General features: G+C 33.0%; 2 protein-coding genes across 2 annotated transcripts; both read left to right on the plus strand.

Annotated features, from left to right (window-relative positions):
• The first annotated feature begins 2,244 nt into the window (after positions 1-2,244).
• On the plus strand, positions 2,245-4,902 carry LOC134268410 (uncharacterized). Its single transcript, XM_062750654.1, has 3 exons — positions 2,245-3,643; positions 3,983-4,121; positions 4,679-4,902. Exons 1-3 carry the CDS (start codon positions 2,260-2,262, stop codon positions 4,845-4,847), a joined length of 1,692 nt encoding a protein of 563 aa, XP_062606638.1. The 5' UTR covers positions 2,245-2,259; the 3' UTR covers positions 4,848-4,902.
• Positions 4,903-8,600: 3,698 nt separating this feature from the next.
• On the plus strand, positions 8,601-20,831 carry LOC134268423 (uncharacterized). Its single transcript, XM_062750682.1, has 11 exons — positions 8,601-9,976; positions 10,266-10,337; positions 10,662-10,892; positions 10,968-11,109; positions 11,403-11,565; positions 15,978-17,232; positions 18,018-18,239; positions 18,641-18,976; positions 19,538-19,759; positions 20,054-20,195; positions 20,468-20,831. Exons 1-11 carry the CDS (start codon positions 8,695-8,697, stop codon positions 20,634-20,636), a joined length of 4,236 nt encoding a protein of 1,411 aa, XP_062606666.1. The 5' UTR covers positions 8,601-8,694; the 3' UTR covers positions 20,637-20,831.
• The last annotated feature ends 3,366 nt before the right edge of the window (positions 20,832-24,197 follow it).

The following is a 24,197-nucleotide window of genomic DNA, read 5'->3' on the forward strand; positions in this document are numbered from 1 at the left end:
TCATATCAATTCCTCTAAATACGTGAGAACACATTTAAGAGTGAAATCTGTAAATTTCAGACAACTTCCGGTCTTTATAATTCACTTCCGGTGTGACCGGAAGTACTAAAAATGACCTATAACTCCTCTCTGAGTGTAAAGGAATCATCCCTGATAATTTCGATGAAAAATGCTCATTTTTTGGACTACTTCCGGTTTGGAAAAAATAACTTCCGGTGGACATAATAATACTCGAGACACTCTATTTGCCTATATAAGAAACATTTAAAAAAGAAAAAAATAAAATTTTGCATATTTTTTAACTACTTCCGGTGGACAACGGACGTGACGGCAACAAAAACTTTATACAAAATTCAAGAGAGCCTGTCACAATCTATCATCCCTGAAAGTTTCAAGACTCAATCTCTAACCGTTTTTGAGAACACTTCCGGACAAAATGACACTTAAAAAAAAAAGAAGAAAATTGGCGTACCTCGCGACCGGAAGTGACGAAAAAATACCACAAAAAAACGCCCTAAGTTCATATGATTTGCCATCATTGCTGAAAGTTTCATGAAAATCTGTCGAGGCGTTCTCGAGAAATCGCCTGCACAAAATCGGTAAGAAAAAAAAAATAATAATAATAATAGTGGAAAAGAAACAAACGAATCAGTAGAAGGTCTTCCGTTGGAGACGGAAGACCTTAATAAGAAACAGAGTAAAAACAATATGTTCCCCAACTTCGTTTGGGGAACATAACAATCAAGAAACAATGGAAAATATTATATCACATTTAACCTTTGGTTGTATTGATTATTGTGACATAAAACGATGCTCCGAAATTTTTATTTATAACTTTTACGTGGAATTTTTCGTAGTGAACTGCAGGTGCGGATCTCGAAAATTTTCCAAGGGGGGGGGGGGGGGGGGGTTGAAGGGGGGAGTTGGAAGAGAAAAAGAGTTATTATAACGGACAATTTACATTAGCATGTACATGTGTAGTTAGATAACTCGATAGGATACTAGGTGGAGTATGGTTTTAAAAATGGGAGGTTGATCAACCTGGGAAAAAATACTTATATGGACTACATGAAAGTTTTCGAAAAAGAAAGAAAAATAAGTCTCAGAACCCAAAAATCCTATTTTGTAAAGGGGTTGGGGTGTTTCATTTTGTTTTGAAAACCGAATTTCTTTATAAATTACAGTTTTAACCTTTCACTGAACATTTCCTAAAGTAAAACACAACAAAATTTTGGGACTTTTTTCTTTTTCTCTCTTTTTTGCAAATCCAAGGGGTGTGTGGGGTGTTGCAATCCCCGTAACCCCCTCCCCCTCTGGATCCGCCACTGGTGAACTGCAATAATTATCCGCCCTGGTTCTTCTGGGATCAGTGTTTTCGTCCAAAATCCGTATTTTTTCTGGATTTGTTATCGAAAGACTGATTGATTGATTGGTTGTTGTTTTAAGTCACATCTACGCATGTTCACTCATATAGAGGCGTCACCATAAATCAGTGAAAGTTTTTAAAAAAAAAAATGACCAAAGCACATCATTATAGATTTTAATGCTTATGAAATGATCATGTTATGATTCCATCATTACTTTAATGTCCGAATGCCAAAACAAACATGTATATTACAGCACAGTATATTCACACAGTTTAATAAACATGTATATGTTTGTTATTTTCTGTATTCCACGAGGTTGATCCATCGCACTAAATTAATTAATAATATATTATTTCTTGACAAAAAAGAAGGTCATGTCATTTTGTGGATGTCTTTTTTTTGTGGTTAATCGGTTTGAAAAAAATATGAAAAATTTCTAACGAAGGTCGTGTTTTCGAAGTCAGGCGCCAATTCTGGGTTTTAACCACTGTGATTTAAATTATACTCTTGCTGCAATTTAGTAAACTATTCAAGAGAAAGCAACAACCCTTTTCGTCTGAAAAGTTAACAAGAGTAAGAGAATAATTTACACCGTAAGTGCATCAAAAAATGTTCGTAGCTGCTCAAAGATTTTCAATTCACTGCATTTATTTTAAAAATGTATAACAGAAAATGGCAAAATTATTTTTCTTGTTTGTACATGTAAGCATAAGTAAGAAACAAAAATGTATTTTGTATAACGTAATTATTTTATTTTTGTAATTAAAAAAAGAGCCTTAAAGTAGGTGTTTTGTTCCTTTTGACAAACTCTTCTTTTTCCATTGTGTCTCTGAAAGTTTACAAGTGCAAAAAGACACTTCATACTTTATGTTTTAAGATACGGAAAAACATTATGCACTCTTGTACGTACTTCCTCAAACATCGAACAGAACAAAGTCATTTGATTTTTCTTCTATTACAGACTTTAAGAAATACAGAAAATAGTGATTGGAAATATCTAACGATGGAAAAGAGATTTTATCGATTTCTTATTGCTATAATGCTTATGGCAAGTATGTCTTTCAACTGTCAAGCATTACTGGAATCTCCTGTGAAGAAGAAAAATGTGCTTAATATAAGACTTAAGGAACAATGTCAGGACCTCGTAAAAGATTCCGTGACCGAAGACATTTTAAAGATCAGAAAAGAACTCAAGAAAAACTTAGAGGACCTACGACTCGATGTGATGCGGCGAGATGTGGAACTGTATGAAGAAATATATAATGTACACGAAAATTTGACCGGAAATGATACCACAAAAGAAAAGCAGACGACAAGCCTAGATGATGGAGAAAGAACAGTTTGGTTAAAGAAATTCGAATACTTAGAGGCAGGAATAAAAAAGGCGTCCCAAGAAAGTATGAACAATGCTGATACACTCCAAGAAAATTTGGAGAGATTAGACAGAGAGAACAGGAAAATATCATCTCGGATGGAGACATTGGAAATTACTCTTATGAAAGTGGCATCGCAATCATCATTCAACCTGAATGATTCGGAAGGACTGATTTTCACAAACTACCTGCGAAAACTCCACCGTGTAGACGATAGACTAAACGATATTAATGATACAATGCAGGATGTTGGTAACTCAACTACAGATATGCAGAAGGCCATGGGGACCTTTCAATCAGAAGTAATGTCGCTAAAAAGCTCTGTTAACGCGCTCAGCCGTCATATTAATTCAACTTTAGATGATACGACCAGAGCAATAGAAGATCTTTCAAACTTGAGCGAGAATGTTCAGCTTAACAGGACCAAGGTTTTAAATGAAAATGAACAATATTTTTCAAAAGAGTTATTGAAATTGATGAGGATTGTCTCTGAAGTAAGCAACCTGAGTAATTCGAATTTAAATTCTCTTCAGGACCTTTCATCTCAAGAAAAACAATTCGAGGTGCAAGTAAATCACTCAAAACAAGATCTTAAGAATGAAATGACAGTCAGAAAAAACCAGTTCAATATTACAGTAACTTTTTTGGAAGATCTGAAGGATAAGCAATTAGAAATATCAGATGATTTAATGAATATCAACTTGAGGATTTCTATTTCTGATGCTTGGAATGTCACAAAAGAAGAACTAGGAATTCTGAACAATTCTTTCTATGAAAAGTTGACTGAATTTAACACGCAAGTTCAGTTAGTTTTCAAGGAGAATTCAATTCAGAGTGAGCAACTAAACAGCATAACAGCCAGTGTGAACGATCTTCGACGTAAAATACATGTACATTATAATGGTAATATTTTGATTTTATGTGTTTTTTAACTTCTGTAATAACTGTACTTTTTTCGACAAAGACTACTCAAGTCCACAATTGTATTTGAAGAAAAAACAATTATTATTGTATGAATGAAAATTGTGTTCACTCGGTAGAAATTTGTTTAGATTGAGATAATCAGAGATAACAGGATCGAATATGATATATTCCCTTAGGGCTAGCGTTGTACACATTGCCAAAATTTATAAAGACAGTTATATTTGCATAATTAAAAAAAGAAATCCAGAATTGTTGCTTAAACACATTATCATAATTCTTAGATTTCGATCTTGATGTTTCTTTATTTTCATAATTTAGTGTATGTTCGGTTGGTTGGAGGAACTTCCGCTAGCGAGGGACGAGTAGAAGTTTACCACTATAAATGGGGCACGATCTGTGATGATAACTGGGACAACTCTGACGCTAGAGTTGTTTGTAGAATGCTGGGATACTCGGGGTAAGTCCTCAAGTCATAAGAAATGCTTACACTAATAAGATAAATATTTATTCAAACTTCATACTAGAGAATTTTATAAACATGAACCATCACGTTTTCATTATGAAGATATGCTACATTGTATATATTAATTTAAGGAAGTTTTGAAAAGTTCCGATATTGTTGAAATAAAACAAATTTGCACTTTTGAAAAAAATAATTGTTTTTACTTCAAATGCATATTAAGGTCAAGATTTAGTAAATAACTTGAGACTCATATTTTGGTGCTAGATCCATTATGAAGTCATAATCAATTTCAGCTTTCTTTTTCCCGTACTTTACGGCTTTAGTAGAATTATGTAGAAAATAGGGTATTTTCATGTCATTTAATTTGAAATCATATGAAAAGTAAACCGGATTCCTATATTAAATTTGATATTGATTTAAAGAAGAGGCCATGAACATACTAATTACCGTATATTAGTTTATAGAGATATAAACAGTGTTAAAGTTTTGAAGCTTCAGTTTTCCGAGGATCCTCTCTGTAAGTTGATATTTATTCCTTTTTTACTCCTTAGATCTTACACTGCCTACGGAAGCGCTCATTATGGAGAAGGAACAGGACAGATCTGGTTGGACGATGTCAGCTGCTCAGGATCAGAGTCCTCACTAATTCAATGTATTCACCCGGAGTGGGGGGTTCACAACTGTCGTCATCACGAAGACGCATCCGTCAAGTGCACTTAGACACCAAGAAGATCTTTGGATTTTTTACAACGAATGGGGGAAAGTTTATATTTCAATCTGAACTAGTTAGTCGTTTCTTTCAATTTAATTTACGTGAAAAAAGACACTATACTCATAAGACAGAAGTGACTTCTTCCTAGGACTTTGTGTGTTCATGCGGTGTGGTTGCATAAATTGAATCTGATGTTACATGTTCTGCATTATTTCCATTTCACCAAAACACGAATAATCCCATAAGTTTAAATCACTGGTGGATTGTTTCTGAACACCCAAAAATTATATAGAACATTTTATTGTTTATTTTCGTGCTTGAGAGGACACAATAAAATTATATCCAGTATGAAAAATTATTTTTATTGAACTTAAAACAGATGTGGTACTGTATAGTTCTTTTTCACGTTGTTTTTTTTAAGCTTACTAGTAAATCCGTTTTATATCTTTTGTGAAAATATACCATTTTACAAAAAAAGTTATTGAAGATTAATAAACTATTGATTTGTTTGTAAAGAGATAATTATATGTAATATGGACACACATTATCGAACTACCTGTATTGTGAAGATGTACCTTGGCAGTAAAATTCAAATTTAGAGCAGATCAAACACTGACCGTAATTAAACATCAGAGGTGGGGATCAGGTACTATGGAGGAGTAAGCATCCGCAATATGCTCCTTGTTATCATTGGGCAAACGGGAAAATCCGTAAAAATTTTGATCTGATTGTATAGCCAGAGAGTGAATAAAATGGTGATGTATTAATGACTCTTCTCAGACCAGTCTAATTTATTCTTGATTCAATTATGCATGATAGTATAAAGAATGTATGTTATTGTGAATTTGGGTTGCTCTACACCCCAATGCATTAATTTTGTATAATTTTAGTATTGTGCAATTCAAATAATTTATTTAAGTCTTTAAAAAGATTTCCAACTGGTTTATCATAATAAAAATAATAATAATTTATGACACACGACAAACGATAAAATAGGATTAGTGAAAATGTATTTCAATCTTAATATTTATTCTATTTAATGTTCCAAGGAAAATAGGTGTCACTTGTAAACTTTAAAGCATTATCAAAGAATGAAATACATATAAATCTAAAAGAGGTTAGATTATAATGTCCTACAAGCATAAGATTAATGAAAGGAATCCATAAATAGTCAGAGTACTAGAATAGCATTTAACGTATAAACTCTGAAAATTAAATAAAAGCAGTACCTTTCGATTCTTCGAAGCTATTGGGTATGATAAAATTGAAAAAAATATTTTTCATTCAACCAATGGTGTTTTATTCAACTGTCCCACATTTGGCATACCGACCCCGATTTATCTTCAAACAATTTATATTTTAAACTGTGTCGTAACTTTAGCTTAAGTTTCGATCAAAGTTTAGTGTCATGGGCTCATTTATATTTGATTTAAATACTTATAATCAAAACTATGCTCTCAAAATTAAAGACAAAATTAGATTAACTGTTTTTTGGCAAGGTAGTAAGTTCACTGGTTACGTGAACTGTATTTGTATACCCCCCGATTGAAAAGCGGGAGGTTATATAGTAATCGGTATGTCCGTCCGTCCGTCCGTCTGTCTGTTACGCTTTGGGGTACTAATCTCTTATCCGCAACTCCTCTCATACCACTGAATGGAATTTAATAAAACTTTTTCAGAATCTTTATTACATATTGCCACTGTGCACCTCTTATTTGTCTTTTTGATATGAAACATATTTTTGGTTTACCATGGCAAAACATAGACACTGCCATTTTATACATATGGGAGGCGGGGGTATAATTTAGTGAGCTCATTGCTCACAGTACCTCTAGTTTCGTAATGTTTTGAAGCAAATAATGCGCATGCTTAATAGCATAAACCTATCTCTTAAATATCAAAGATTTACTGTATATATTGATATATCATATGCTAATAAGTAAGTCAAAGGTATAAGTTATAGGACACGAGTTCAATAACCATAAAAGATAAAGGATGTGACAGAAGGACACGCATAAAGGACCCCCCCCTCCCCGATATTCAACATTAGGTCTTATGGGACATCTTTTTTCACAAATTATATTTATTACACTTATTCATCGTGTGTACAATACGAAAAAAATTGTTATCCAAGCAAATAATTGCTCGTAAAAAATACCCCACTACACATTACTAGGGATGATCATCAAAAATTTCGAACCAATTGAATAACTTCCAAAAAATGATATTGGGTTTCAGTGTTGAAAATTTTTCAAAGTAGTCCTCTCCGATTTTAATGCGCATCTGCAACCGTTCTGCCCATGCGCGGATCACGTGATATAGGCGGTCACGTGACATGCTCCTTAGCGTTCTGTCACAGAAGCTTTAAATTTTTTCCGACTCTTCAATGCCTACCATGCAATTTATTCTGTACAAAAAAGCAGTCCATTTGCCAGAAATGGCCAATTTTCAGCAATAGTATGAGTGGATAATGATATCCTTATGCAGAATGAGCATGGTGACAATCAAAACATAAGTCCTCTCTCTTTTGAGCGTCGTTTATTCCATGTGGATAAAGTATTGGTGCCTTCACTTTATCATATTTGATATGTTTAAAGTCTAATGAAAGCAATACTTTAGGCATTTGATAATTATATTATATCTTTTTTTCTAACAGTATGTTGATCTTTCATATCAAATTGCTTAACAGAAGACACGTCTCTTTCCCAAATTTCTTTCACTGGGCAACAGAACAAACATCATTTTTAAACATCTCTCTTCCTTCACTTAAACAATCAATCCAATTAAAGACAAGATTGATGGCAAGTCTTTTGTTTTCATAAACCGTGTACAAATTATTATAAACCTCTGCAAAGGAATTTCCAAGATATACGTTTAACTTTATAGCCGTTTGTCTCTCGAATACGACTGAGTCAACCATTTTTTGTCAGATGAAGAATTTTTAACGCTTTTAATTAAAAACGTTCATAGGAAAATAAATAATAAATTTATTCATTTACAGGAAAGTTTAAATAAAATCAAATTATATGAAAATAATGTGCTTTTCCTATAGATTTGAAATATTTCATTGATGTTGATTTCAAACTACATGCTTTGGAGCTACTCACTGGACTACAAGTTCAACAGAAATGTCCAGGGTCTAAAATGACGTGCAATAATAAGACAATGCCTTTTTTTGAATTGATAAATTATATTGTTTACCCCGTCGACTACAGGAATAATTGAATGTTCATAATGTGCTACTCTAAACGGTCAGATTGAATGTCAGATTAATTCTTTCATTAATTATATATATATATATATATATATATATATATATATATATATATATATATATATATACAAATTAACAAAACATCCTTCATGTTCATTAGTTTAATTATAAGTAGCCTAAGATTTTTTAGTACTCAAATTCAAGTACAAAGAGATAACGATAGGGTATCAGTCAAGCAAGTAACACTATTAGAAACATTACGTCAATTTTTCTGTAGCGCAATGAAAGCGTAACGTCAAACGTCACCAACATCAAGCGTAAAGTCAGGAGCATTTATTGAAGATCATTTTTTATTATGTAGATTTTTTTTCTAAATTGGACAAAGAGAAAAGTACTTTAAAGTAGAAGTACACTTCTCTTCCTTGTGACAAAAGTTATGGTTTCATTTATCCAGTGCGATTTTGAAGTTTACAAGTGCAAAATGAAACTACATACTTTATGAATAAAGATAAAGTAGGGATAAAAAAATATTATATTGCGCTCTTGTTAGTACTTCCTAAACATCGAACAAAGCTACTCTCGTTTTTTGGTCTAACACAGGCTTTCAAGGATACAGAAAACAGCAATTGTGAATATTTTCGATGATGGAAAAGAGACATTCTGGATTTCTTATCGCTTTGATGCTTATAACATGTAAGCTAATTTACTGTCATGCATTCCTTGAATCCCCAGTGAAGAAGAAATATGTGCCTAATACAAGATTTAAGGAAGAAATTCTGAAACTTGCGAAAGATTCCGTGACCGAGGGCATTTTAAAGGTCAGTAAAGAGCTCAAGAAAAACTTAGAGGACCTACGACTCGATATGATGCGGCGAGATGTGGAATTGTATGAGGAAATATATAATATAAAGGAAAATTTGACCGGAAATGATACCGCTAAAGAAAAGCAGACGACAAGTCTAGATGACGGAGAAAGAAAAGTTTGGTTAAAGAAATTCGAATACTTAGAAGCAGGAGTTAAAAAGGCGTCCCAAGAAAGTAAAAACAATGCTGATACACTCCAAGAAAATTTTGAAAGATTAGACAGAGAAAACAAGAGGATATTATATCGGATGGATACAACTGAAATAACCCTTATGAAAGTGGCATCGCAATCATTGGTCAACTTGAATGATTCGGAAGGACTGATTTTCACAAACTATCTGCGAAAACTCCACCGTGTAGATGATAGACTAAACGATATTAATGATACAATGCAGGATGTTTGTAATTCAACTACAGAAATGCAGAAGGTCATTGGGACCTTTCAATCAGAAGTAATGGCGCTGGAAAGCTCTGTTGACGCCCTCAACATTCGTTTTAATTCAACTTTAGATGATAAGACTAGAGCAATAGAAGATCTTGCAGACTTCAGCGAGAATATTCAGCTAAACTTGACCAAGGTTTTAAATGAAAATGCACAGTATTTTTCAAAAGAGTTATTGAAATTGACCAGGAACGTCTCTGAAGTAAACAAACAGACCAACTTGAATTCAAAATCTCTTCAGGACCTCTCATCTGAAGAAAAAAAGCTCGCGTTCCAAATCAAGCAATTATTTCAAGATAAAGGAGATCTAGAGAATAAACTGAATGTCTTGAAAAACCATTTCAATATAACAGTTACGAATTTTGAAGATATGAAAGATAATCAGAAAGAAATATCAAATGATTTAATGAACAGCGTGTTTCAGATTTCTGCACTCTCTGCGGCTTTGAATACCACAAACGAAGGTTTAGGAAGTCTTAACAATTCTTTTTCTGAAAAGTGGACTGATTTCAAAGAGCAAGCTCAATTATTTTGCAAAGAGAGTTTAAATCAGACCGAGCAATTGAACAACATAACAGCCACTGTAGATGACCTTCAAATTAAAGTACATACAATAGGTAATATTTCGAATGTATCGTACATTTATGTTTTATATTCAGTCCTCTTGCGTTTTAAACAACATAGATTGAGAGAATATTTGTGGTCACATGTTGGAAAGGTTGTTTTGGTTGAGATAATCACAGACAAAATTACTGGTAAACATACATGGGTTGGGCTGCATCCTCTATAAGCTAGATGTATTAATATTCTTCTAGAAACATCAACTCGAACATTCTTTATCTTAATGCATGATACCTGTATGCGTCTTTATTTCACACTATAAATTGATGTTTTCTGTGATTCAAGGAAATACAGAGGAGTTGAGGCTGACTTTTCAGAATCTGCAAGATGTGTTGCTTTCATTAAAAAACGTGACAGGTAAGATATTGGCGCAAAATTAACAAAAAAAGAAAACGGTTAAATTTGTGCTTTAAAAGCTATAAAAAATACCCCCTTTTTGATTGGATGACTCTATCACACTATTAAAAGTACAAAAATATAGGCCCTCTATATTTTTTTTTCATTTCAATACATGAACTAATGAGCTTACATACACTTCTAGCAAATATGAATTAAAGATCCGTAACTGCACGAACTGAAACATTTCTTAGTAAAATTCATTTTTCATTGATTATGTAGTAAATATTTGCTAAAAGCCCTTAAATTATTTTAGTTGATCAACAAGCGCTGTCATTATTTTAGTTGATCAACAAGCGCTGTCAGGAACCCAACAAAACCTGATTTCGTCCTTGATGAAGAACGTCTCTGACCACGAGCAAAGATTAACAAACATGTCTGCCGAACTGAATTCAAACACGATTAGTATAATCTCTATACAAGGTGATATAACAACATTAATAAATGTGAACAGAGATCAAAACAGATCAATCTCCGAAAGAAATCTAGAGAGGACCCAACGACCTACGGAACAATGTAAGAAAGCACTTCTGTATTACATAACTGATATACACGTAGTAGTCTTTTTATATTTTTAATGTATTTTCTAAGTGCGTGTTCGGTTGGTTGGAGGAAGCTCTGCCAGTGAAGGACGAGTGGAGGTTTATTACAATAACACCTGGGGGACAATCTGTGATGACAACTGGGAGAGCTCTGACGCTAGAGTTGTTTGTAGAATGCTTGGGTACACAAGGTTAGCCACGGCTATGTATATAATAGTCTTCTTTTGTATAAACTTTAATCTTAGAATGAGAATGAATCACTAATTCTAAAATCTTGAAATTAACTCAATATTTTTAGTTTCCTACGTATGAGAGAGAGAGAGAGAGAGTATAACCTAATTAAATAAATGATGGAAACCGAGTTAAAAGAGATGATATATAAACATCTTTGTCTTTTTCTTATAAGTTATACCACAAGTTTTACCACTTAGTTACCATTTAAATGTACACTAATACTATATTGCATTTTTATTTATTTCTTTAGGACTTATACTGGATTTGAACAAGCTCGTTACGGACAAGGTTTAGGACCGATCTGGTTGGACGAGGTCGGCTGCTCAGGATCAGAGTCCACAATATTTTCCTGTAGTCACGGTGGATGGGGAGTTCACGACTGTTCTCATGGCGAAGACGCATCTGTTGTGTGCTCTTGAATCACGATGAAACCCGGTTATCGATTGAAAAGATAACTAAACTGGAAATATGAATATAATATATTTGCCTTATTTAAATTAGCCATAATAGCAATGATTCCCAGAGCTTTTATAAAGAGATTGAACATGTTTCTTATTTTTTCAGTATCGTTTGACTGATTCAGTTTGCTGATGCGGATCGATCTTTGTGTAAGAAAATCGTTATCGCACATATTTCTACAAATGGCATGCAAAGACATCTGGATAGAATATTATGATATTAAAATCCGAGTGATGGAATGGATTGAATGGAAAATCCCTTTGAATATTAAAAAAAAAATAAAAAATGACGATGATACTTTTTGCAGAAGACAAGCTATAAATACAGAATCAATTTTCAAAATAGGAATATTGGGCTTTCTTTTACAAAGCATGGTAATATTTCAACGTTTCCTATGATCTTACAATTATTTTCCTTCAACACGTTTTATTTAAAACGTGTCAACCCAAGACAACATAAGACCCCTGTATCTTATAGTTTAAAAATGTGTATTTCTTGAATTTTATAAATAATAATTAACTTTGGTTGGCTCTGTTGAACAAAATTTTACTTTATCTCAAAGGAAATGCAAATGACGCCATTTGGTGACATTAAAAACCTAACTATACAAAAGATCATAATAAAACGAGATAATGAGCATATCACATTTTAGAAAAAAAACATTTGAAGAAACAGACAATGAGTATATCAAAATGATATCATGAAATACCGAAAATAAGCATTTTTATTGGCATTTTATACTTTAAACATCTACATCAATTTGATGTGAAGACACTGAAGTGAAAAGGGGTGGCTTCAAAGGATTTAAAAAAAAAAACACTTTAAAGAAAATTTACATTGTTGCCTCTGTCACGTATTGCGCCTCCTCGAGCCTTGCTACGTTTGTTAGTCTAAAGCATCTGAAACAAGCATTCGATTCTAAGTCTGAAGGAAGAACTTCATTAATGAATGGGGAACCATACTGCAGTGCACGGTTTAGAGACGAGCCAGTTTTATATCTTTTCCTTCTTTTGGGATCATTCACACATTTTTTTTATTATATTATGTCAATATAGATTCGACCCACACGAACATTGGTTGGTACTTTGAATCTGACACAATGTGCTATAATACTTTTTTGTTGGTTCTATACTTTTTGCACACGCAAGCATACTAAATAAAACTTTATGCAAATTAGACTAAGAAGCTTTTTCATAAAGAAACATGCGTATTTTTCTGGTATCTATTGAAAACATTATTACATGTAACCAGGAAGGGGAAAGACGATTCGGCCATGTACAGACTTGTGTCAATTCTGACTTTTCCAAACGCCATTTTCAAAATATTTGATATATTCCCTGTATTTCTGTGAGAAGAAGTTTCAGACTTTTTAAAATATGATCGAAATTTCGCCTTTTTACACTGCTTTTTTGTTTTCATATCAAATAAAATATTTTCAATGAAAGAAATTTCCTCACCTCAAGATGCGTTATTATTCTGAATAAAATATATTACTCCAATTATCATCAGTCCCCATTAACCTTGATGCTCTTCATAATCGAGTAGAGCCTCTTAAAATATGGTCATCACCTCAATTATGTCTAGGTTGTCTTAGACCTTTGCACTTCTCATCATAGACACTTAGCTCTAGTACAAGTATACATGTATGAATCTTGACAGAAAGTTTACAGTGTTCATGTGACAAAAGTACAAACATAAATCAATGTCATATTTATTTTCATATTCTCTTCATCTCACTGAAACCAGATAAAATACAGCAACAAGAGGCCAATGGGCTATATTGATTATTTTAGCACATTGGCAAGAGGAAAAAAACACAAATTAGTCAATATTGAAAAAAATAAATATTTAAGTGATCGGACCCCCCCCCCCATGGGAAAGGATGGGGCCATTCACACTTGAATTTTAAACTATTTGTTGATGCTTCCATATTTTTTATTAATCATGATTATGGCATTTTCGGGGTTATTACGTCACAAAATTACAAAGTAAAGTCACAATATGTGTATATTTTTCTGATCTGAAACTCATTAATTTTCACTAAAGGGTTAAAATTTCATTAAATTAAACGGGTGTCAGAACTTTTCAATTTCTCCTCGTATATTCCATATATTCCAATGTAAAACTTTGATCACCAACTGTGGGGCCACTCTAGTCCTGGGGTTATGAATTGAAAAAAAAAATTAACATTACTTTAATGCTCTTTCATATAAATAAAAATAATCATTGCAGTGTTGTTCTTGAGAAGAGGAATAATTTTTCCAGAAAAATGTATACCTGTTTGAAAATTTGATCTCCCCCAGGTGTCATGATTTACATAAACTTGAATTTACCTGAGGATGAGTGAAATATATGGATATAACGAACAGTATTCAAGCTCAAAAGTCCATTAAACAATATTGAATAGGAGCAGAGCAAGCATGGGCTTCCAAAATATTAGAGGTGGGATCGGCGCCATGGAGGAATGAGCATTCCATGCCGACAGCTCACACCCGCCGTGTGCTCCTTGTCAGAATCAAGAAAATAACAGGAAAAACTCCTATCGACATAATAATGCAAATAACCATTGTTGAAACCATTGAAAAACGTTGTTTTATATCTAAATAGCGAGTTGAAGGCGAAGTAAGCGTTTTCATCTTTTCTCCTATAGGATTTTGGACAAATTCTACATTATATGAATAAAAAAAAATATAGGTCTGCTAATAACGGGGCACAATTGGTAAACAAGGGAATTGAAATACCGTGGTCTGTTGGAAGACCTTTTCTCCAAAAACCACATCCGAAACTCAAGTTGATGTCACTTCAGAGTACTTGTGTGTACAATTAGAACGTTTTTTACCAAGATAAGTAGGCAAATGACCAATTACAAGGTAAGTAATTTTAAGAGTTCCATTTTTATTGAAAAAGCAACTGCAAATAATGTAAAAAAAGAAAAAAAGAAAAGGAGCCTGGACTTTGATTTATCGTATGGATTGGTTGTGTATAAAGTTGAAAAGTGCTAAGTGTTTTGGCTGTTGACTTTGGAAAATCTTGTGATTTCAATTTTTCAAGAAGTTCTTTGGAATTTGTTAGTATCCACAGCTGATTTACACCACTTTCAAGTATATTGATACGCAGAACTCTTAAAGTTTCTCCTTCACTACTGTTAATATTTTTATGAGGAGTAGAGAGAGAGAGAGAGAGAGAGAGAGACTTGGTTGTATATTTACTGAAACCCTCTATATATGTATCTTTGTTTGTTAGGATTTTTGTGAAGTTTTGGATTCCAATATAGATATGGTAATTAAAATTCATTTTGGTTGTTCGAAATATTAAAAAATATTCAAAACTGACAAATGATTTTGAAGAATTTCTTCTTAGAAAGAGAACTATGAGTTGGATTACCACTTGTAGAATTAAATCCAAGTTCTTCCAAAATACTGTTTACATAATGAGCCCTACAAAGACAATATTGTTTCCTGCTTTGTCAGAAGGGACCAATACGTATTGTCCATGTACATTATCTTAGGAAGCTTTTCTATCAATTTTTTTTAAAGAAAATCTTTAATTAACCCCATCCAATTTTGAATTTTTTCTCAATATTTTTGATATTCTCCCTTTGGAAGAGGATGGGGCCCTTCATTAGAGCAAATTTGAATCCTCTTTACCTTAAGATATACTCTGTGCATTTTTGCTTTTGCGGAAAAAGATCAAGTTACAAAACGTTTACGACGACATACAGTAGGCAAATTTTGATCAGGAAAGATCACTTGAGCATCAATATGGCTCAGGTGAGCTAAATATCTGTAAGTTATTTGTTTCACATTTTTTCCCATAAGTTCCTCATTTTTATAAAGAATGGCAAATTAATTTCGCCTTGCTACTGAAAAATATGCTGTTTTGTACTTTGTAATTCTGAATGTATGTTTTCTTCATAGATTTTCGGGGATTTCTACAAAATCATAGAGTTGATTAGTTCTTACTAACAAGGTATTCTTCCTAATATTCATTTCATTTACCAACTCGTCTCCTGATATGTACCCTTCATTATTCCATGAATCGCGAAAAATTAACGTGTGGGTTTTCTTGATATACATATATTCAAGGCACTTTCTTACGGAAATCTACTACTCTAGAAATCTTGTTTGACTCCTAAGTATGACATTTGCACTACCCACACTTAATAATTTATTTGTTTCTGTAAGGAGGGGAGTGCTTTTTAATTCTCATTTATATATTTTTCACGTAAACAATATCTAGAACAATTCTGTCATGGGTCAAGTGTACACTCATCTTACATCTACGGAATTCATGTACATGAACTTCGTTGTATTGGTTTTGGATAGGGTGTTTCACAATGTAATTTACTGCTGACAGTAACGGATAAAAGATCAACACCATGGATAAAATAAATGTATATCAGATAATTTTCTTGAATAATATTCTAAGCACACTTGTGACTTGTCAAGTGATATATACATTACCATTGCAAAATCGGAATGTAATTGACTCTACCATTGACAAACAAATAAATACAGCAAGGGATTTCATGGTTGAAGGTTTGTCAAACTTTGGAAACGATGTCAACAGGAAACTTGATGATTTACGGATTGATATGAAGCATCGAGATATGGAAATCTCGGAGGAAATCAACAAATTAAAACAATTGTTAATGCCACACGGATTTGCCCAGGACGCCCAATCACGAAACGGAGACAATATACATCAGAGTGATGACGAATTGTCATCGAGATTGGCGTCATTAGAGGCAGGAATAAAACGAGTGTCCAAAGAGAGTAAAAGCGAAGTTAGAGATCTCAGGCGGAAAAATAAGATTCTAGAAAATGAGAATAGAATGTTGTCGTCACGTCTTGATGCAACACAAGCAATTCTCATGTTAATGTCGGAAAAAAAATTCCTCAATATAAATGAGTCGGATGATTTTGATAATTTGAACCTTGTTCAGAAGATTAACACCATGGAAGACAAGCTGAATTATCTTAATGACTCTATTCAGGAAAAAAGTAACTCAAATGATGAAGCTGATGAGTTAAACATATTAAAAAATGAACTTCAATCTGTAAAATTGAATCTGTCCGAAGTAAAAAACGATTTCGACCAATCAAAGACTTTCAGTGAAATTCAAAGTCGGCAGATTGCAGAGGTTCGAGAGTGCCAAACTATTTTTCAGGACACTTTGAACATTCTTGAAAAAAATACCTCCATCATTTGGACGTATACAAGTAATCTAAGCCGAGAACTTCAGGAACTGGGGGATACGAAAGCTAACGTTTCCATCATTGAAGGTATTACGCTGGTTATTGGAGAAAAATTTCAGAGGTTACAAGACGACTTTTCAGTCCTAACAGTCGTGTCGAACAATCTCTCCTTTCAAGTTAATTCAACTGAAGAACAAATAAAAGATCTCTTAAGGGTTTCAGGAGCTAATAACATATCTCAAATAATTCTGGAAAGAAACCTTAAAGAAGAAATTGACGTTTTACGAAAAAATATATCCTCTATAGTTATGTCTAGTCAACTGGAATCAAATGAAAGAACAAATCTTCGACATATTAACGAGCAACGTTTTTCGAACATCACCTATGTAATGGAGAATATTCAAACCCAGATGAATTCTACAGGTATGATTTTTAAAATAATTCTCATTTTTAGACATAATATAACGAAACATACATTTTTGAGATTCATCTTGAAATGGTAGTTTTAAGTTACCATTCAAATTAATGAAAATGTGTTCCAATTTTTTTTCTTCTATCTTGTTTAAAAGACAATCAATAAATTATAGACTTTCAAATAAGGTTAGTATTGCTCATATGTTTTAAGTTGTAAAGATCGTACACGACAATTTAGGACGACGTATGTATGTTTCAGATCCAGGAAATGACACATTTAAGTTAGTATTCAAATAAAACAAATCCTTTTACATTTTTCGGAATTGAAACAAGAACTACTTTGGCTCACATATATTTGCAACACCGAAATATTCATCGGATCTTTTTAGCGAGATAAAGATTTCACGTATTGTGGTTAATGCTCTATATAATCTTTGGGACTTTATTAAGGCGAGATAGAAATTTTTGCAAGCACATTGTCTCACGTAATTACGCAAAAATAAAATCTTCGCGAATAAGAAATAGTATACCGTATTTTTTTCTTTACCTTTATTTTTTTTTTTTTTACATTTTTTTCTTTATTATTATTATTTTTTTTTTTTTACAATTTTCAGATTTTTGTTTTGAAATACATGTCATGAAATTATCTTTCTGCAAAATTAAAGAATTTGAATCAGGGAACATTTCAAAGATTATGCAAATTGTCTTATTATCTTAATGAGAAAACCACATGTTTCAATTTATTTACATATAATTATATACATGTAAGCAGTCTTTTTTTATAACTTGTATAGTTCAACAACTAACGATACTTGAAGCAGAGAAAGAACGTGTTTCGATTTTGATCGAGAACGTCACTGATCACAAAAGCAGTCTTCAGGATGTTGTCAACGGAATGCAATCAAACAGCAGAACTATTTCTGACATCCAGAGCAATATTACAGCTTTAACGAAAATAACTGAGGTCCTAAATAGGTCATTATCGCAACAAATGTCAGAGGAGACCCAACAAAAAAGTAAGCTAAAGCAAAATTAATTGTGGAATCATTATAATTTTTGGGAGTCAATGTTCATGGATAACCAAAATTTTGTTAGATCGTGGGGACGTATTTTCGTTGGTACCTCGTAAATTTAGACGGTTTGATGAGTAAATCATATTGACAAAGGTATTGTCCTTGGGGATGTAAATTCAGATATAATTGTGACCCATGAAATTAAATAACATTAGCCCCCACCATCACCACCACGAATAACGGTGATCCCACAGTATTCTATTAAAAGTTTTTAGCAGATGTCTTTTCTGACTATACATCATTATGTTTTTCCTTTGAAATGAGTAAAGGTTCTTGATTGCATTCCCTTCTGATTGTTTGCCGACATTATACCTTCAATTTGAAAATTCTTTCCATCATTAAAGGAAACACGTTGATCCTTGGAGTAAAACTTCAGAATCTACAGGACGATTTATCTGCTCTGACAGTCGTGTCGAATAATCTGATGAGTCAGTTCAACTCGACTGAAGATCGAATAGAGGATCTGCAAAGAATATCTAAAGAGAAAAACAATTCTGATATAATTCAGAAACGAAATCTAGCAGAGAAAATTGAATCAATACAACAAAATGTATCCTCTTTAGCCATTTCCGTTCAGTTGGAATCGAATGAAAGAAAAGATCTTCTTAAAATTCAAAAACAACGATATTTGAACATTACGAATGTGATAGAGAGTATTCAATTCCAGATGAATTCTACAGGTATAGATTTTATAATTTTAATTTTTAATGTATTCATGTTATGTAGTATATTTCTAGGTGTGCTCTTTATCCATATGAAGGATAATGCTAATTTAAAAGTTTCCTGTCACATTGTACGAGTACGACTGTATAATAAAAACAAAGATTCTAGAACAGGGATCAAATGAATAAAGTATAAAACAGAAGACTCTTCAGATGAACAGCTAGCTATTATACAAATACTGAACGTCATGCTGTACGGATTATAGTTCGAACAAAATGGGTCTGAGGATTCACAACATTATGTTATTTTTTCCATAGAAAAATGCATAAAGAAGAGAGGTGCTGGGGAAATATTCTTATTCTTCGTCTGAAGAATAACCGAACCCCTGTGAATGTTAGGTCATTGGGCTTCTTGTATAAAATGATTATGTTTTTTGTGAACTTTTATGATATATATTAAAGATTTTTTTTTCAAAATGTAAAATCAAAGGTATCAACGATGATTTCTTTTTTGTTTTACAAAACTTTTGTACTTTGTACTGAAGGTTTTTTCAATCTTTGTTTCCATACCTTCTTTAGTTCATCAACAAATGGCACTTGAAGCAGATAAAGACCATCTTTTATTATTGAAAAAGAACATCACTGATCACGAACAGAGGATTGGGAACATTGTAACCATAGCGCAGTCAAACAGCGACACTTTATCACGTATCCAGAGCAATATAACAGCATTAATGGAAACAACTGGAGCACTGAATAGGTCATTTTCGCGGCTAATTACAGAGAGAAACCAACAACAACGTAAGATTCTTGCATTTGAATATTGCTTTCTTTTTAATTGTAAAAATACAATACTGCTTATGCTCTTCCCTTGTGATGTTTTCCTTTTAATGCTTATCTTCATAATAAAGTGTTCCAAGCCAAGATGATTTTAAATCAACTATGGACATTGTCCATGCATTTAAAGTTGATAGTTTTATAACTATTACCTAATAGATCTAGAAGGCAAAGATAGAACTCGAAAGTCTTAACTGAAGCAAAATATTAAAATGCTCAATTTTGACGTACTCAAGTTATTCAATTTTTATAATTAAGTGCTTGTTCGGTTGGTTGGAGGACGCGCCGCTGGAGAGGGACGAGTGGAGGTTTACCACTCCAATGCGTGGGGAACAATATGCGATGATAATTGGAGCAGCTCTGACGCAAGAGTTGTTTGTAGAATGCTGGGATACTCAGGGTAAGTCTTCAGAAGACAATATTGTTGTTAATAAAATTGTAGATAATTACTACAGAACTAACCAGTCTTATCAAAGTTGATTCCTCGGATTCTTTTTTCTAAGCATCTTTTCTTCTTTTATTTGCCAATCTTTCATTTTCAAACTACAAGTATGTTGAGGCAATATCAGAAGTGACAAGGGATACAGTGTTTAATTCAGAAATGATTTTTAAAAATAATATATGGCTTATGTAAGTCTTAGCTTGAGTTGATGTTCTTTTTTATCCACTTAGATCTTACACTGCCTACTCAAGCGCTCATTTCGGACAAGGTGTAGGACAGATCTGGTTGGACGAGGTTGGCTGCTCAGGATCAGAGTCCACAATATTCTCCTGTAGAAGCAGTGGATGGGGTGTTCATGATTGTTCTCATGGTGAAGATGCATCCGTCAAGTGCACTTAAAATGTCCAATTGTGATAACAATATTGCTATTTTTGCCATCAAATTTAAGAGGTTTCTATGTTTCATTCATATTTACCTGTTCTTCTATTTGTTCGCAGTTTCTTTTCAATTCTGTAAATATTTAGAAATCTGCATTAAATGTGAAGTGCTTGATATGGCACGCCAAATTCACAAAAATGAGCTAAACATTGTTTCACAGTCTGCTAAATCTGCATAAGGTTTATCGGTTGTAACAAAAAACTAAACATAGTTTACGGACTGTAAACTATAGTTAACAACGTTAATCTACATTTTACACCCGTAAACCATAGTTAACGCGATAATCTATGTTTCACAACCGTAAACTATACTTAACACTGAAAACAATAATTTGCGATTGCAAAACATAGATTATCTGATAAATACAGTTTCACGATTTGTAAACTATAGTTTACAAACCGTTAACTATAGTTAACGATCTGATAAATATAGTTTCACGATTTGTGAAACTATGATTAACAACTCTTAACTATAGTTTACGATTGTAAACTATAGTTTACAAACGTGAATCTATGTTTATCAACAAAATCTATTGTTAACGCTTATTACAGACAGATAAACTTAGATTATCATTCGTAAACTATAGTTAACAACCGTTAAATATAGTTTTACAGATGAAAACTATACTTAACGAATCGTTAACTATAGTTTACGGTTTGTAAACTATAGTTTACAGTCGATAAACCTAGTTTGTCAAATGTGAAACTAGGTTTATCTCATTTTTGTGAATTTGGCGTGCCATAGCTTGAGCACATGTACACTTAACGATTATTAGTCCCCTGACAGTTAAACCTGTATATATACATGTACACTTTTTCTATGCCAAGGTGACCTCAACCTGCAGCGATTTGAAATAAATTCAATACAGAGAATTATAATGTTTTTGATTCTGCTACAATGATGTCTTGTTTCTTTTTAGCAACGGGAAGGACGTTGTGTTGGGGTTTTTTTCAGGTTATTTTTTTTTCTTTCTTTGAAATCTTCACATTGTCTTTGTACGGTGAACATATCGGTGTATTTTATTAGGGCTGGGACGATATATCGATAATATCGATTCGGTGTGAGAACGATACGCATATCGATATACGTACATGTATGAGGAAATATCGAAATATCGCAAAAAATATATACTTCATGTTTTCTTTGTTTATTTAACATTTTGGGTTAAATATATTTTTTTAAAATATGCTAAATATAAATATAGATCTGAAATAAATAATAATGAAAGAAAAAGTGAGCAAGCTCACATACCCCACTCTCGGCTAACACTCGAAGTGCTGAAATTGCCACTAAAAATAAAGGAACCCCAATTTCCTGGTGATATGCACATTAAACACACTGTGTCCTAAATATCTGCAAAGTTTGAGCAAATTCTATGCAGCAGTTTAAAAAGAGTCGACTGACGATCTGTTCATCTCTATATTCAATGTATGGCCATGCAAAAATCTAAATTGAAACGTGCGGAAATTCCCAGTAAAATAAAGGAATCTGAATTTCTTGGTAATATGCACATCTACACACTATGTCCTGAATTTATGCTACGTTTAACGAAATTCTGTGCAGCGGTTTAAGAGGAATTGCACTGACAAACTGTTCATCTCTATATTCAAGGTATGACCATAAATCTAAGTTGAAAAGTGTGGAACTTCCCGGGAAAAAACAAAGGAATCGGAATTTCCTAGTAATATGCACATCTACACATTGTGTCCTAAATATATCTGCAAAGTTTGACGAAATTCTGTGCAGCGGTTTAAAAGGAGTTGCGCTGACAAAAAGACAGGACAGACGGACTTTATATACCTCCCGCAATTTGTTGCGTGGGGTATAATTAAGACCTTTTTGTATTAATTTCGGCAAAATGTTTTGCTTATTTTAATGATTAAACATTATTTCATAAATATCGTATCGTGGTTCAAATATCGTGATACATATCGGTATAGAAAAAGTTGTATCGTCCCAGGCCAAGTTTCAAATTATTGGTTTTAATTGGTCTTCTTTATGACCGTTGTTGTGTACTTATTATTTGCATGCATTCCTAAATAATTCTATAATAAGTGAATGCCAGATGATCTAGAGTATTCCGGCCAGCAATAATTTTGTTTTGGTAACGTTTTCAATATAAATTATTATACGATATATATATATATATATATATATATATATATATAATATATATATATATATATATATATATATATAGTGTATTTGTAAGATGCTTCATAGTAAAACTGCTTTGCACTGATCGTTTGTAAGGACACTTGGTCAGAGTTCAGACTGCTGTAAGTGTCCGAAGTTTGAAGGAGAGTCACGGGTTTCTACTTTCTATTCAGCACATATAAAGTATAATGTTCTTAATAAATTTATGAAAATCTAGGACGCGTGTCTATTAAACGCAGAGTATTTAAACAAAACTGGACTGAGCCACAAACAAGTGATCACAAAGGTTAGGATGTAGGCCTATTAAATGTAGTTTCAAAGAGAACATCTCTTTGTAAAACATTGATGTACCTCCACGACAGCTCTTGGCAAAGGTTAAAGTATCTCAAATGAAGTCAAACTCCAATGTCGAGGTCAATAAATGTTAATTTGGTCAAAATTTAGGAAACTTGGGATTTTTAAACAATCTATATGTTAGGCCTCAATTCAAAAAGGTCTTTCTCAATAATTATATTTGTGAAATATGGAAGTCAACACACCAACCATTCAAAAGTTATAGCCAAGATTATAGTTTTTAAAATGTGGGTCAAACTCCTATGTCCATGTCATAAGATCAAATTTATGGTATGCATAAGAAGGTCTTGGAATAAGAAAATACACGTGAAAGAATTAAGCACCAGGACCAACTATTCCAAAGTTATACCCAAGGATGATTTTTCATAAGTACACGTAGGCTTAACTCCAAAATAAAATGGTCGAAAACATTGCTATCCAAACAAAGGTCTTGTCACAATGAATACCTTTGTGAAATGTGAATGCCCCAGTACCAACTATTCAAAGTTAGGTTTAATTTTAAAAAGTGATTCAAAATCCAAAGGTGAAAAAACAGTGAAGAAAATTCTTGCATGCAAAGTATGATTACCCCTAGCATCATTTGTTCAGAAGTTTTTGGTTAAGGTTGAGGTTTGAATTTTTTGCAAAAAATGGGTCAAACCTTAAGGTCAAGGTAAAAAGATAAAATATGTTGGTGTCCAAGATCCGAATGCTATCTATGACCTAAATATCGGAATAATTCAGCAGCGCGTCGCAATGCCGTTTGTTGATTGATTGTACATTGTTTAACGTCCCTCTCGAGATTTTTTTTTAACTCATATGGAGACACCATCACTTGCCAGTAGGGAGCTATAATTTTTTCCTATATTCGACACTTAGGGCCATTAAACAGCACCAACTGCGACACGGGACCTCGGTTTATACGGTCTCATCAGAAGGACCGGTCTCCACGTCCCACAGTGGGATTCGAACCCACGACGCAAGGATCAACTCTTCACTTCGCGACACGAGAGCAGACTCTCTAACCATTGC

This window comes from Saccostrea cucullata, unplaced genomic scaffold, assembly GCF_032062105.1.
Source record: "Saccostrea cucullata isolate Sc308-1 unplaced genomic scaffold, CSIRO_AGI_Scuc_v1 ctg481, whole genome shotgun sequence".
NCBI lineage: Eukaryota > Metazoa > Mollusca > Bivalvia > Ostreida > Ostreidae > Saccostrea > Saccostrea cuccullata.

Bases quoted from the DNA above. Each gene is read 5' to 3' on its own strand.
- LOC134268423 (XM_062750682.1), top strand. From the start codon at position 8,695: ATGATGGAAAAGAGACATTCTGGATTTCTTATCGCTTTGATGCTTATA. The intron at 17,233-18,017 runs GTATGATTTTTA...TAACTTGTATAG, and splicing joins AACCCAGATGAATTCTACAG to TTCAACAACTAACGATACTT. The intron at 19,760-20,053 runs GTAAGATTCTTG...TTTATAATTAAG, and splicing joins AGAGAGAAACCAACAACAAC to TGCTTGTTCGGTTGGTTGGA.
- LOC134268410 (XM_062750654.1), top strand. From the start codon at position 2,260: ATGCACTCTTGTACGTACTTCCTCAAACATCGAACAGAACAAAGTCAT. The intron at 3,644-3,982 runs GTAATATTTTGA...TTCATAATTTAG, and splicing joins AATACATGTACATTATAATG to TGTATGTTCGGTTGGTTGGA. The intron at 4,122-4,678 runs GTAAGTCCTCAA...TTTACTCCTTAG, and splicing joins AGAATGCTGGGATACTCGGG to ATCTTACACTGCCTACGGAA.